The sequence below is a fragment of the Peromyscus leucopus genome, chromosome 7 (genome assembly GCF_004664715.2).
Source record: "Peromyscus leucopus breed LL Stock chromosome 7, UCI_PerLeu_2.1, whole genome shotgun sequence".
Classification (NCBI taxonomy): Eukaryota; Metazoa; Chordata; class Mammalia; order Rodentia; family Cricetidae; genus Peromyscus; species Peromyscus leucopus.
This window is the reverse complement of record NC_051069.1, coordinates 22,233,526-22,246,075: the sequence shown is the minus strand read 5'-3', so window position 1 is coordinate 22,246,075 and position 12,550 is coordinate 22,233,526. Positions and strand designations below refer to the sequence as shown.

General features: G+C 45.0%; 1 protein-coding gene across 4 annotated transcripts in view; it reads right to left on the bottom strand.

The window, feature by feature from the left end:
• The window catches only part of Dixdc1 (DIX domain containing 1), an 85,959-nt gene that overhangs the window by 49,759 nt on the left and 23,650 nt on the right, over positions 1–12,550 (bottom strand). For all 4 annotated transcript variants that reach the window (XM_037207501.1, XM_028864906.2, XM_028864908.2 and 1 more), the window contains one exon: positions 3,055–3,184. In XM_037207501.1, coding sequence (XP_037063396.1) covers positions 3,055–3,184 — 130 coding nt within the window. The remainder of the gene's footprint in view (positions 1–3,054; positions 3,185–12,550) is intronic.

Genomic DNA, 12,550 nt, shown 5'->3' with positions numbered 1-12,550 from the left:
GCCATCCCTGGCTTTTAAAGACGGGTACTGGGGATTCAAACTCCAACCCTTGCACATGAAGCATCACTGAACCACCTCCTCAGCCCCCTTGAGGTTATTTCAGGCTGGGGATATACCTTAATAGTAGAGCGCTAGCTGCTACATGCTAGCACGCTCAAGGTCAGGTTCAGTTTCCAGAAACATGCGTGCATGCACACACAAATAGTATTTAAAACCTGGATCTTGGGGAAATAAAAGCACATTAATACTGATTTCCAGGCTTACAGAACATCTCTGGAAAAACAGGCTACCTCCAGAATGGAGGGTGGGTAACTGTGATGGCTAACACTTTCTATCAACTTTACGGGATATAGACTCACCTAGGAGACAAGTCTCTCCGTTGACTATGTACGTTGGGCTAGCCTCTCTGCCCACGTCTGTGACAGGGTGTTTTAATTAAGTTAACTGGGGTGGGAAGAACCCCTAAGAACGGGTGGCGCCATTCCCTGGGCTGAAGGAGGAAGTGAGCCGAGCATCAGTGTTCACTGTTCTCTCCTCTGGCTGTGGCTGCACCGTGGCTGGTGGCCCCACACACCACCACCCTTTCCCCACGATGGTGGGCTTTTCAAACCATGAGGCGAAACAAGCCCTTCCTTCTTTCCGTTGCTTTGTGTCACAGAAAAAGCCAAGTGCTGACAGAGCTCCCGTTGAAGAAAGACAGGTAGAAGAAGAGTTTTGTTTCTAACCCTTTTGTGCCTAGGTTTCCTGTTAGTCCACATGTAACCTATTTAAATAAGGGGAAAAGAAACTGCTTAAAATAGATTTGGGGATTTAGTGTGTGTGTGTGTGTATGTGTGTGTGTGTGTGTGTGTGTGTGTGTGTGTGTGTGTGCATACAAGTGCAGATGACCTTGGGGTCCAGAAGAGGGATGACCTGGAGCTGGAATTACAGAAGACTGTGAGCCATTCTACTTGGATGGTGGGAACCAAACTCAGGTCCTCTGCAAAAGCAGTATATACACTCTTAACAGCTGAGTCATTTCTCTAGCCGGGACTTCGGAATTAAAACAGAGCTAGGTTTGCACCTTTACCTGAATACTTAAATTTATATGAACTTGTGAGGTTGCTGAGCCTTGTCAACCTCATCAGTAAAATAATACAGGTTTACCATCCATAATCTAAAACTCTGAGTTTACACATGCTCCAAAATCTGAAACATTGTTTTATATATATACACTGTGTGCATGTCTGATACCCAGGGGGGCCAGAAGAGGGCATCAGATTCCCCGGGCACTGGAGTTATAAATGGTTGAGTCACCATGTTGAGTTCCAGAGGACCATAGGACTCAAACCCAGGTCCTCTGGAAGAACAGCCAGTGACCCTAACTGCTGAGCCATCTCTCCATTCCAAAAACCTGAAATGTTTTAAACATCATACTAGTGCCCAAAAAAATTTATGATTTAGGGACATTTTTAGACTTTGGATTTTCCATAATTTTTAGCTATAAGTGTCTCTCTCTCTCTCTCTCTCTCTCTTAATCCAACATTTGAAGCATTTTTGGTCCCAAGCATTTTGGATGAGGAGTACTCCACCTGGACTCAAACCCACATCACAAAGAAATCAAAAGAACAGACTTGGCTATTTTTTTGACACATACTAAGCACCCATTAATTAATTTATTTTTATAGATATTCCCTTTTGCTTCCTGGAAACAGAAATAATAATATCTGTTTCCCTAGGGTGTGGTGGTCAAATAAACTCACAAAAGACAGAAAGCTCCATCCTGACAGCGGCAATTACTGCTGCCCCCGTTACACTCAGTACAAATGAATAATCACTCGTGAGCTGTCTCAAAAAAACACAAAAAACAGATAGGCTGTCTGTTGCAAACCAGCTTCTTCTACACCACATACCTCCAGGACAGCAAGCAACATCAACTGACCAGTAATAAATGTTCGAGAACTTATTCCATGCATTTGGCTGGGACTGTGGAACCATAAAAACAATGTATAGTATATCGTTCTCTACAGTAGTTCAGTCTATATCATGACTAACTGCCAGTCAGCGACAGGAATCATAGGAGAGCTGTGGACAAACTCCGGGAATATAGGACCCAGGTAAGAACAGGACCCAGAATTAGAGAGGAAAACCCTTCTGTGGAAACACGTGGCTCCGAGTGTCATAGAAGAAAGTCCTTTTGCTGGTGACATTTTCTCTTTTTTTTTTTTTTTTTTTTTGTTTTTCGAGACAGGGTTTCTCTGTGTAGCTTTGCGCCTTTCCTGGAGCTCACTTGGTAGCCCAGGCTGGCCTCGAACTCACAGAGATCCGCCTGGCTCTGCCTCCCGAGTGCTGGGATTAAAGGCGTGTGCCACCACCGCCCGGCGACATTTTCTCTTTTGACCTGAATGCTACTCCCTTTCTCTCTCTCTCTCTCTCTCTCTCTCTCTCTCTCTCTCTCTCTCTCTCTCTCTCTCTCTCTGTGTATGTATGTATGTATGAGTGTTTTACCTGCATGTATATTTATTTGTGCAGAAAAAAATGTTGGTTGGTTCCCCTGGCACTGGAATTATAGATGGTTGTGAGCTGTGGGTACTGGGAGTTGAATCAGGTCCTCTGTAAGAACAGCCTGTATGCTGAGCCAACTCTCCAGCCCTCCCACTTTCGTTTTTAACTTAGACAGCAGTTCTTTTGGTAGCCCTCCTTCCCTAGTTAGACATGGATTCTTCCTGAACCCCTAGGACTAAGGTGGGGTGTCTCTTCTATGTATCCTCCTCTGTGCTTACTCCATCAGAACACTAAGTACAGTAATACGATGGACCTCACTTTCCAGTCCTTCCAATTAGCCTGGGAACCTCTGAGGGCACAGACAGGGCTACCATCTCCCCATATAACAGAGTGCCTAGCATGTGGTGTTTATTGACCAGCATGTGAATTAACCTTGGGCAAGGACTTTAGGTCTTCCCGACTCCATCGCCATGTATTCTAAAGAAGGAACAACCTGCTTTGAAGGGCACATGGAGGAGAAAGAAGTCATGTTCTCGTCTACACTAGCATTAGAGTCCAAGGCCGACTGACCAACAATCTCGATGAGACAGGCCAGGATCACTCCATCTCGGAGATCCTGTCGCAGGTCCTGCACAGGCTTCACGGATGGCCTCTTCTTCAGCTGGGCATTCACCCAGGCCACATAGGCCTGTAGCTGTTGCTGGAAAATAAAAGGTGGAGATAAGGGAAAGATGGCACATCAGTCATATCCCCATCCTGTCCCTGTAAGGCAGCATGAGAGGGTGAGGCAGAGTGGGAGAGAAAGGATTTAAGATATCGGGATCAGGCCCAGAACGTGTTCCCAAATCTCTAGCTTTAGGCTAACACCTAGGGATAAGATAATCTCTGACCAATTCAGTGCTGCAGACAGACAGAGAGACAAATGCTTCCAGGTTGTGACTCCCACTTTCCATGCTCTGTTGATAGGGATCAAGGCTGAGTCCAGGATTCCAGCCAGTCTTCAGGTACAGTCACTGCTGCCAGCAACCCACCATGCTTTGCAATCACAGCTCTTCACGTACTTTACGCACAATGGACCATGACGCATGCTCCTATTAACTGATCTTGTAGAATCAGACATGAACCGGGACCCAAGCACAGCGCCGCCTCCCACAGCTGCTTTCCCCAGAATGAGATGTGGGTGCGGTCATCTCACACTTAACGGAAGATTTACCCTCCTGAGCCCATAATCCTAGGATTGCTGCAGAGTTAGTTTTAATCTGTGTCTTGTATTGTCAGAGAGGATCTGGTTACATTAAGATTGATGCAGAGAAGGAAAAGAAAACCATAAAGTGGACAGTGAGTCTGAGGACTGAGAAGCATTTTCCTTTACTTCATATGAAACTGGGGTCCTGTACTACCAGGAACCTATGAGGCTTCAAGGTTGAGACATTTAAGGAACTCATTCCAACCCATACACAACCCTGCACATTCCATTTTCCATTTTCCTGAACATGTATTCTGATGTTTATTGCTACCATGTAGTCAAAAGATAGACATTGATATTTCAAGAGCATACAAACAATATCACAGTCCAGGTGGCAGATGTTTTGTTTCTGTAACAGCCCAAGATCCTGAACCTAAAAATTAAGTTTAAGGGCTAATTATATTAAATTATAATTTGGTTAAAGTACAGTTGATTTCTAAGTCTCAAGCACTTCCTTGATGAAAGATGCTGGAAATTATTTATGGGCTGCTTTCCTGGGCTCAAATGACATCTTTATTAGTTTCTCTGCTGATTTTTGGAAATCACCATTGGAAGACAGTGCTGAATGGATAATCCATCAGCTACTTGAACTACAGGACCTGCAATGGGCAGCGGGAACCGGTAGGAGGAAGCTAACATTTACTGAGAGCCTGCCACAAGCGAAGCACCACTTCTGATGCTTTGCTTTGTTTTTGTGGTACCGGGGATTGAACCTAAGGACTGACTGGTTTATGTTAGTAAGTGATCCACCCTTGAGCAATAGTTCCCAGTCCTATTTATGCTTTTCTATTTTAATTACTAATTCTGGTGTTCTGGTTTAAAGACTCAACAAATATATCTGGCACAGGGCCTGACACAAAATGGATGCTTACCACAGGGTTGCTTGTTTTTACATTGTATTTATTTTGTGTGTGTGCTTGAGCAGGTGCTTGTGCACGTTATGAGGTAAGTGTGGCGGTCAGGAGATAGCCAGTGAGGGTCGGCTCTCTCCTTCCACCTTGTAGGTCTTGGGGACTGAACTCAGGATGTCAGGCTTGGCAGCAAGCAGGTTTGCCCACTGAGCCATCTTGCCAATCCTGGTCATTATTATTGTACCCAACATAATCTAATTTGATTCTCAAATATATATATTATCTCCTAATATATACTATATTATATCTAACATATTAAAATACTATATGTAAACACATATAAAATATATGCACATATATATTATATCATATATAAACAAAAGCCAAAACAACCATTGTCTTAGTTAGGGTTTCTTTTCTTTCTTTCTTTCTTTTTTTTTTTTGTTTTTTGTTTTTTGTTTTTCGAGACAGAGTTTCTCTGTGTAGCCTTGCGCCTTTCCTGGGACTCGCTTGGTAGCCCAGGCTGGCCTCGAACTCACAGAGATCCACCTGCCTCTGCCTCCCAAGTGCTGGGATTAAAGGCGTGCGCCACCACCGCCCGGCTAGTTAGGGTTTCTATTGCTGTGAAAAGACACCATGACCACAGCAACTCTTACAAAGAAAAACATTTAATTGGGTGGCTTTCAGAGGTTTAGCCCATTATTATCATGGCAGGACATGGTAGCATGCAGGCAGACATGGTGGTGGAGAAGGAGCTACATCTTGATCCCACAGGCAACAGGAAGTGGTCTGAAACACTGGATGTGGTTTGAGCATATATGAGACCTCAAAGCCCGCCTCCACAGTGGCACACTTCCCCCAACAAGGCCACACCTCCTAATAGTGCCACTTCCTATGAGCTTATGGCAGCCAATTACATCCAAACCACCACAACCATGAAGCCAGTTATTATGGGCCAATTATTTCCATTTTATGGATAAAATTTAGAGAAGTGACATGACTTCCCCAATGTCCCCAGAACTAGGGCACAGCATGTCCAGTTCTGCAGCCCAGTAAACACTGCCTGCGCATTTACAAAGGCTCCTTGCCATTCCAACTCACTGCAGAACAATAACCTGAGTCAGACACCCATCCCCAGAAAGCCCCGGATACATAATGTCCCCAGATATGACCTGAGGCAGCCAGGCAGAGGACACCTCTGGAGTGAGTGCTCTGGCTGAAGGGAACAAGAGCAGAAAGGGCATTCAGAGTAACACCGAGGCAGTAAAATTCCTAATAGGGGGAGGTGATGCACACCTGTAATACCAGCGTTTGAGGCTAGCCTGGGCTACGTGGGCTCCTGTCTCAAAACAAAACACACAAAACTCCTAGTCATTTTCCCTGTATCTTTCTCATTTAATTTTTTTGAGACAATAATGTCTCACGATGCAGTCCTGGCTGGAGCGGAGCTCGTTGCGTGGACTGGACTAACCTAGACCTTTCAGAGATCCTCCTGTCTCTACCTCCCAAGTGCTGGAATCACACCTGAATCAGCTTGCCTATAGATATCAGCCACCTTAATTCACCCTCTAAGCATTCCTGCTTGAAGTTCTTCATTGGCCTCCCATTATCCTTAAGATGATCCCATCTTCTTAGCTGCCCTGCAGGAGGCCTTGCCTGTTCTGCCTTTCCCGGTGCTTTGGCTGTGCGATGGGAGCAGACCTTAGGGCATCTGTGGTGATTTGTGGGATCTTCCCATACTCCTCGGTGTCCCTGTCATGCCTCAGTCTGTCCAGACCACACACATTTCCCCAAATGCATCACGCTTTCACACCACTGCACCCCCTCGGCCTGCCGATGCTTTATAAGGTCTCAACTCAATCGTTACTTTTTCAAGAAAACCTCCCTGATCCTCTCACATACCTCAGACTCCGTGAGGACTCTGTGTGTCATTCAATTGGCTCACCAATCATTTGAGTGCAACCCATGGGACTCCAAAGATCTTGTACCTTCACTCAGGAGGGCTAGGGAGCCGGCTCTGTGGGCCTACTGCTAGTGCAAACACAAGTCTGAGGACCCGAGTGTGGATCCTGAACCCCACATAAGAAGCTGGGCACGGTGGGCGGCGCATACCTGTAACACTAGCACTGGTGTGGAGACAGGCAACAGGCAAACCATAGGAGCTCACTGGCCAGACAGTCTACCCAAACGTCCGGGTTCAGTGGGAGAGCTTGTCTCAGAAAATAACAGAGTGATGGAGGAAAGCATCCCAACATCAGCCACTGGACCTACACATCACACACACACCACACAAACACAATATACACACACCACAGCCACAACACAAACACACACACACACCACACAAACACAATACACACACACCACAGCCACAACACACACACACACACACACACACACCACATACATACTACATATACACACACCCCACACACACACCACATATACACACACACACACATCACATACACACACCACACACATACACACCACACACACACCACATACATACCACACACATACACCACATATACATACCACACACACACACACCACATACACATCACACACAGCACACACCACATACACACACCACACACACACCACATACACACACACCACACACATACACACCACACACACACACACACACACACACCTGCACACAAACTTGCTTGCTGGCAGAGGCAAGCGCTCCAAGGGGATGGACAGAGTGCTGAGATGGCATTAGCCCAGCATGACGTCCAACAGGTTAAGGAGCAGAGGAGGCAAAGAGGTCAGTGAACTCCAAAGACCTGAGATGTGAAATAAGATCTCCACAGGGAGTCACTACAGTTCAGAACTATTTACCTCTTTAAGAACAGGTGCTCAACAAATATTTGCTTCCATGACAGAATCACTTGTCACATGTCATCAGGCCTACACCTAAGTTACTGTAGAAGTTCATTGTGCAGGGACATAATTTTTCAGTTGGTCAATATAATTTCTTCTTAAGTAACCATAGCCTTGCCTTGGCTGCAAAGAAGCAAACTGTCTAGGATGCAGAACTGACCACTGTTCCTCTCTATCTGATGCATGGTAAGACCGCAGAGAGGCTGTTAACTACCTCTCATGCACATCAATCAGTCCCTGCTGGGGTCTTCCAACAAACGGGGATGCACAGCATCAACAGTCAACAAGTTTCAGAACATCTATTCTGTATCAAAAGCTATGCTGGTTCTCTTAAACACATTGTTCTCTCCTGTTAATCTGATTGATTTAGATGTTCTATCTGCGATGAAGACTGAAAACTGAGGCTCATAATAAGGGGAAATAACCTGTTCAAGGCCACCCAGGTAGTTGTGGGAGTCTGCAGGAGTTCAGCTCCAACCTATGGAAGGGTTCTTGAGGGGAGGAGAGAGGAATGAGGAAATGATAGAAAGATAGAAAGAGATGATAAGAAAGACAGACACTGGATAGCTTCAGGAGGGCCCTGGGTCAATACCCAATCACCTCGGGGTTTATTCCAAAGGGCTTTTTGTACAATACCAAGGGACGAAGTAAAAGACCTCCCCCTTTCAAGATCAAAGCACATGGCACAGCCAAGTGTAGACCCTTCCAAACACCTGGTAACTACTCCCCTGGTCAAATCATCCCATTTTGCAGCCCTGCTGGGTAAAGCTAGCTCAGATTCTCTGGCCTTGAGTAGGCTTCCACTAGGAAGCCTCTGTGGGTCTCCACAGATAGTGAACCATGAATATGGGATTTGAATTTAATACCCACGGCAAAAGTTCTTCCCACACCTAAATTAATGCATCTCTGAGCTGTAAGTGATTCGGTAAACCTCAAAGGATGCTCTTTAGTCTAAAGCACCCCTCCACAGGCGATGCGTGGGTCCCTTGTGCTCTACTCATCTGCACTAAGTGGCTCTCGACTGCTCAGTGTGGTTCAGATCAGCCACAGCAGCATCACTTGGGAATCTGATGGAAAAGCAGACTGTTCTTAGCACCTCCCAGCTCTGCCAAATCAGAACTTATGTTTTAACGGGATCCCCTGATGTCTGTACGCTCATTTGAGTGTGAAAAACACCAACTCAGACCACTGGTCCTCTCCCTAGACGCATGTCAAGACAAAGGGCTGGGGTGTAGTTCCCTGCCAGAGTGCCTCCTCAGCTCCTGGGAATGATCTTCCTTCTGGCCCAAAGCCCTCTGGAGTCCCATCACTTCACACCTACTACAATGCATGGGGTGTAAGGGATGTGTGAAGTTCCCTCACTTATTTCTCTGCTTCCTTTTCTCCTCTCTTCTGTCTTCCTTCTTCCCTTGTTCCCGCCAGAACCTTCATTGTTACTCACATGGACCAGGTCATTCAAAACCCCTAAGGATTATTTTTTTAACTTAAATACTTTTCATTGTGAAATAATTTATGGCTCATGAAAAGGTAAATGTGGGCTGGGGACACGGTTCCATAGGTAGACAGCTTGCCATGCAGAAGGCTCTGGGTTCAATCGCCGGCACTGTATAAAGTGGGCGTGGTGACGCCGTGCCTGTAATCCCCTTCAGGCAGGAGGGCATGCTTATCTACACAGCAAGTTTGAGGCTAGCCCTGACTATAGGACATCCTGTCCTCAAAGGTCACTATGCAAAGAGCTCATCTGCACTCATTACCCAGATCACCATGAGAGAACCACAGCACGTTGACCCAAACAGGAAACTACCATTGGCATAATCTACAGACTTCCTCTGAATTTGTTCTTTTAAAAGATGACACATGGGTCCTGGGATAAAAAAAGTCATCAGGCTTGGTGGCAAGCACCGAGCCATCTCACTGGCCTTTAGTTTTCCCCTGCCATCCTGATGATAAAATTCAGTTTATAGGCTTTTGGCAAGACTATCATGCCTTTCTGAGGGCTTTTTTCTTTCTTTCTTTTTTTTTCCTCTTTTTTTTTTTTTTTTTTGAGATAGGGTCTTATGAAGGGTACCAGGCTAGTCTTGAACTCATTATGTAGCCAAGGATAACTGAACACCTGATCTTCCTGTTTCTACCTCCCAAATGCTGGGGTTCCGGGCAGGTGCCACAATGCCTGGTTTTATTGGTGCTGAAGATTAATCCCAGAGCTTCATGCATGCCAGGCAAGCATTCCACTTACAGACACATCAGATATCTCCAGTAGAGAAAGTATGGCAGAGTCCCTGGAGTTGGGACAACACAGCTTGACTCCTTACTCCCTGACAGACCAGAAACAGAGAGAAATGAATTTGGGTGCCCCAGGCATTCTTTATATATTAAGAATGGCAGTTCCTTGTTTGGGCATATGTCACAGATACTTTCCAGTTCATGAGTTATCGCTTTATTTTTGGTGGAGTGTTAAGAGGTTTTTGTTTTTAATTTTTGTTAAGCCCCCAAATTTTGATTCATGGTTAGAAAGCCCAATTAAAAGGTAAAAGAAAAATCCTTGTATGCTTTCATTTTTACTTTTAGATCTTATATCCAGTTGGAGTTTATTCTTGTATATGATATGAAATTCAGCTCTAATTTATACTTTCCCAAACGGTCAGCCACTTGCTCCAGCACCCATTTATACAAACATAGTCTTTCTCTATTCCAATGATTTGAGATGCCACTTTATCACATTCTAAACTTCCATAAATTCTTGGGCCTATTTCTGAGCTTTCTATTCTGCCTCATTTGTCTATGTCTACCCATGCACCAGCACCAAAATGTGCTACTCAGAGAATCTATTTATTAAGAAACAAAGCCTCACTGTGTGGCCCAGAGTGGCCTCAAACTCTTGATCCTTCCGTGACAGCCTCCCAAGTGCTGGTGGAGGGATGGCTGGCTCGTGTGTCCAATCTGACCTCCAATTCACTAAGTAGCCAAGGGTGGCCATGACCAATTTAGACCATGATCCTCACAAGGGTGGTGAGGGTTGAACCCTGGGCACATGCCAGGCAAGCACTCTACCAACTGAACTATATTCCCATCCCCATGCAATATATGTTAATATCTTCAAGGGCCAATCCTCTTTCCTTGAAAATTATCTTGCTGGTTTCTTAACTAGTCTTGTCTATTTATTTCTCCATGAGAACTTCTGTTTCTAACTGTCTAATTTCCTAAAAATTACCACATAGTTATACAGAGGTCTATAAACTCTTTTGTAATTTTTGTTCCTGTTTCAATGGCTATTTTTCCAAGTTCATTTCTAATTTTATATTTTTTTTTTCATTTCTCTCCTTTTCTTCTTGATCCTGTTAGCTAAGGATTAGCCTATCTTTGCAATTATCAGTTGTAATAAGGAACACCCATTGTCAGAGAAGGCAATAAGGAGGCCAAGTGATGAAGCTGAGCTCCTGAAAGGAAGCATGACCAGGGAGAAGATGACACACTCCAGGAGCAAACTGAAGATGTGACAGGATGCAGCAGAGGGAAAGGACCAGAAAGCAATGCTCGAGAGCCGCTGGCTGGCGGTGCTGGAAGGGCTAAAGGTGACCTGGAGAACAAGTAGTGGGTAACACAAACAGTTAAGTTTGGGGCACAGTCTGAACTATTTGTAGAATGCCGGGGTGGGGATGTTTCCCACCCAGCTGACAAAATACAGATCAGAGCACAAGACATGGGGCATTGGGCTGAAGACACACATTAAGAAGTATCTATGTGGGGATGGAGAGATGGCTCAGCAGTTAAGAGCAGTGACTGCTTTTCCAGAAGACCTGGGTTCAATTCCCAGCGCCCACATGGCAGCTCGTAACTATCTGTGACTCCAGTTCCAGGGGATCTGACACCCTCACACAGACAGGAATAAAGGCACAAACACCAATGTATATAAAATGAAAATAAATTATATATGTATATGTGTGTATTATATATATACATATGAACTATGCAAATGACTACCTTCCACTGAGCACTTCCTACATGCCAGGTACTGTACTAAGTACTTGACCACACACTTTCGCATATTAACCACCTCCTCGTACACACTGATCCTTCTCAGCACTATTCTTCCTATTTGATAGATATGAAAACCGAGGCACAGCTACAGTCATAGGGCTGGTCAATGGCAGAATGAAGATTTGCATTCATGCTTACTCAGGATCTTACTCTAAATCCTGTGTTCCAAAAGCATTTCAAAAAGCGAGGCAAACTATGAGAAGTTACTTGGTATGGAAAGGGATGAGAAGTGAGGGTACCTAAGGGAAAGAAGAGAACTCGAATGCACTCTTGTCAGACAGGGGGGGGGGGGGGACACTGCATGCATCATCTCCTTCAGCCACCAGACCTGTCCTGGTTAGTTTTTTGTCAACATGGCATCTGAGAGGAGACCCTTGACTGAGAATAATAAAACATCACCGTGTTTTATTACAGCAATAGAGAGCAAACTAAGACCCAATCATTAAAGTCATTGTTATTTATGCCCTTTTTATATGGAAAACATGCTCAAGGGTACACTACCAATAAGTAGTCAACCAGGATTTGAATCCATTCCGTCTTACTCCAAAGAATATATTATTTTGCCAGGCGACAGTGGTGCACGCCTTTAATCTCAGCACTCAGGAGGCAGAGCCAGGCGCATCTCTGTGAGTTCGAGGCTAGCCTGGTCTACAGAGCAAGATCCAGGAGAGGCACCAAAACTGCACAGAGAAACCCTGTCTTGAAAAAAAAAAGAATATATTATTTCTACTATAATCAAGAAACCTGGGACTTGTCAACAACTGGTGGGCCAGTGAGATGAACTCAGGTCAGTAGGTAAAGGCACTTGCTGAATGAGTTAAGTCCCCAGAACTCATGTAAAGGTAGGAAGAAAGAATGGACTCCACGAAGTTGTCCTCTGACCACCACATGTGCTGTGGCATGCACACCCATGTACACCACATCATCTTCATCATCATCATCATCATCATGATTTTTAAAGGGTAGGGAACAAGTGTCAGGCTAGGGAAATGTCTCAGCTTACCACACAAGCATAAAGATAGGAGTTCAGATCCCTGAA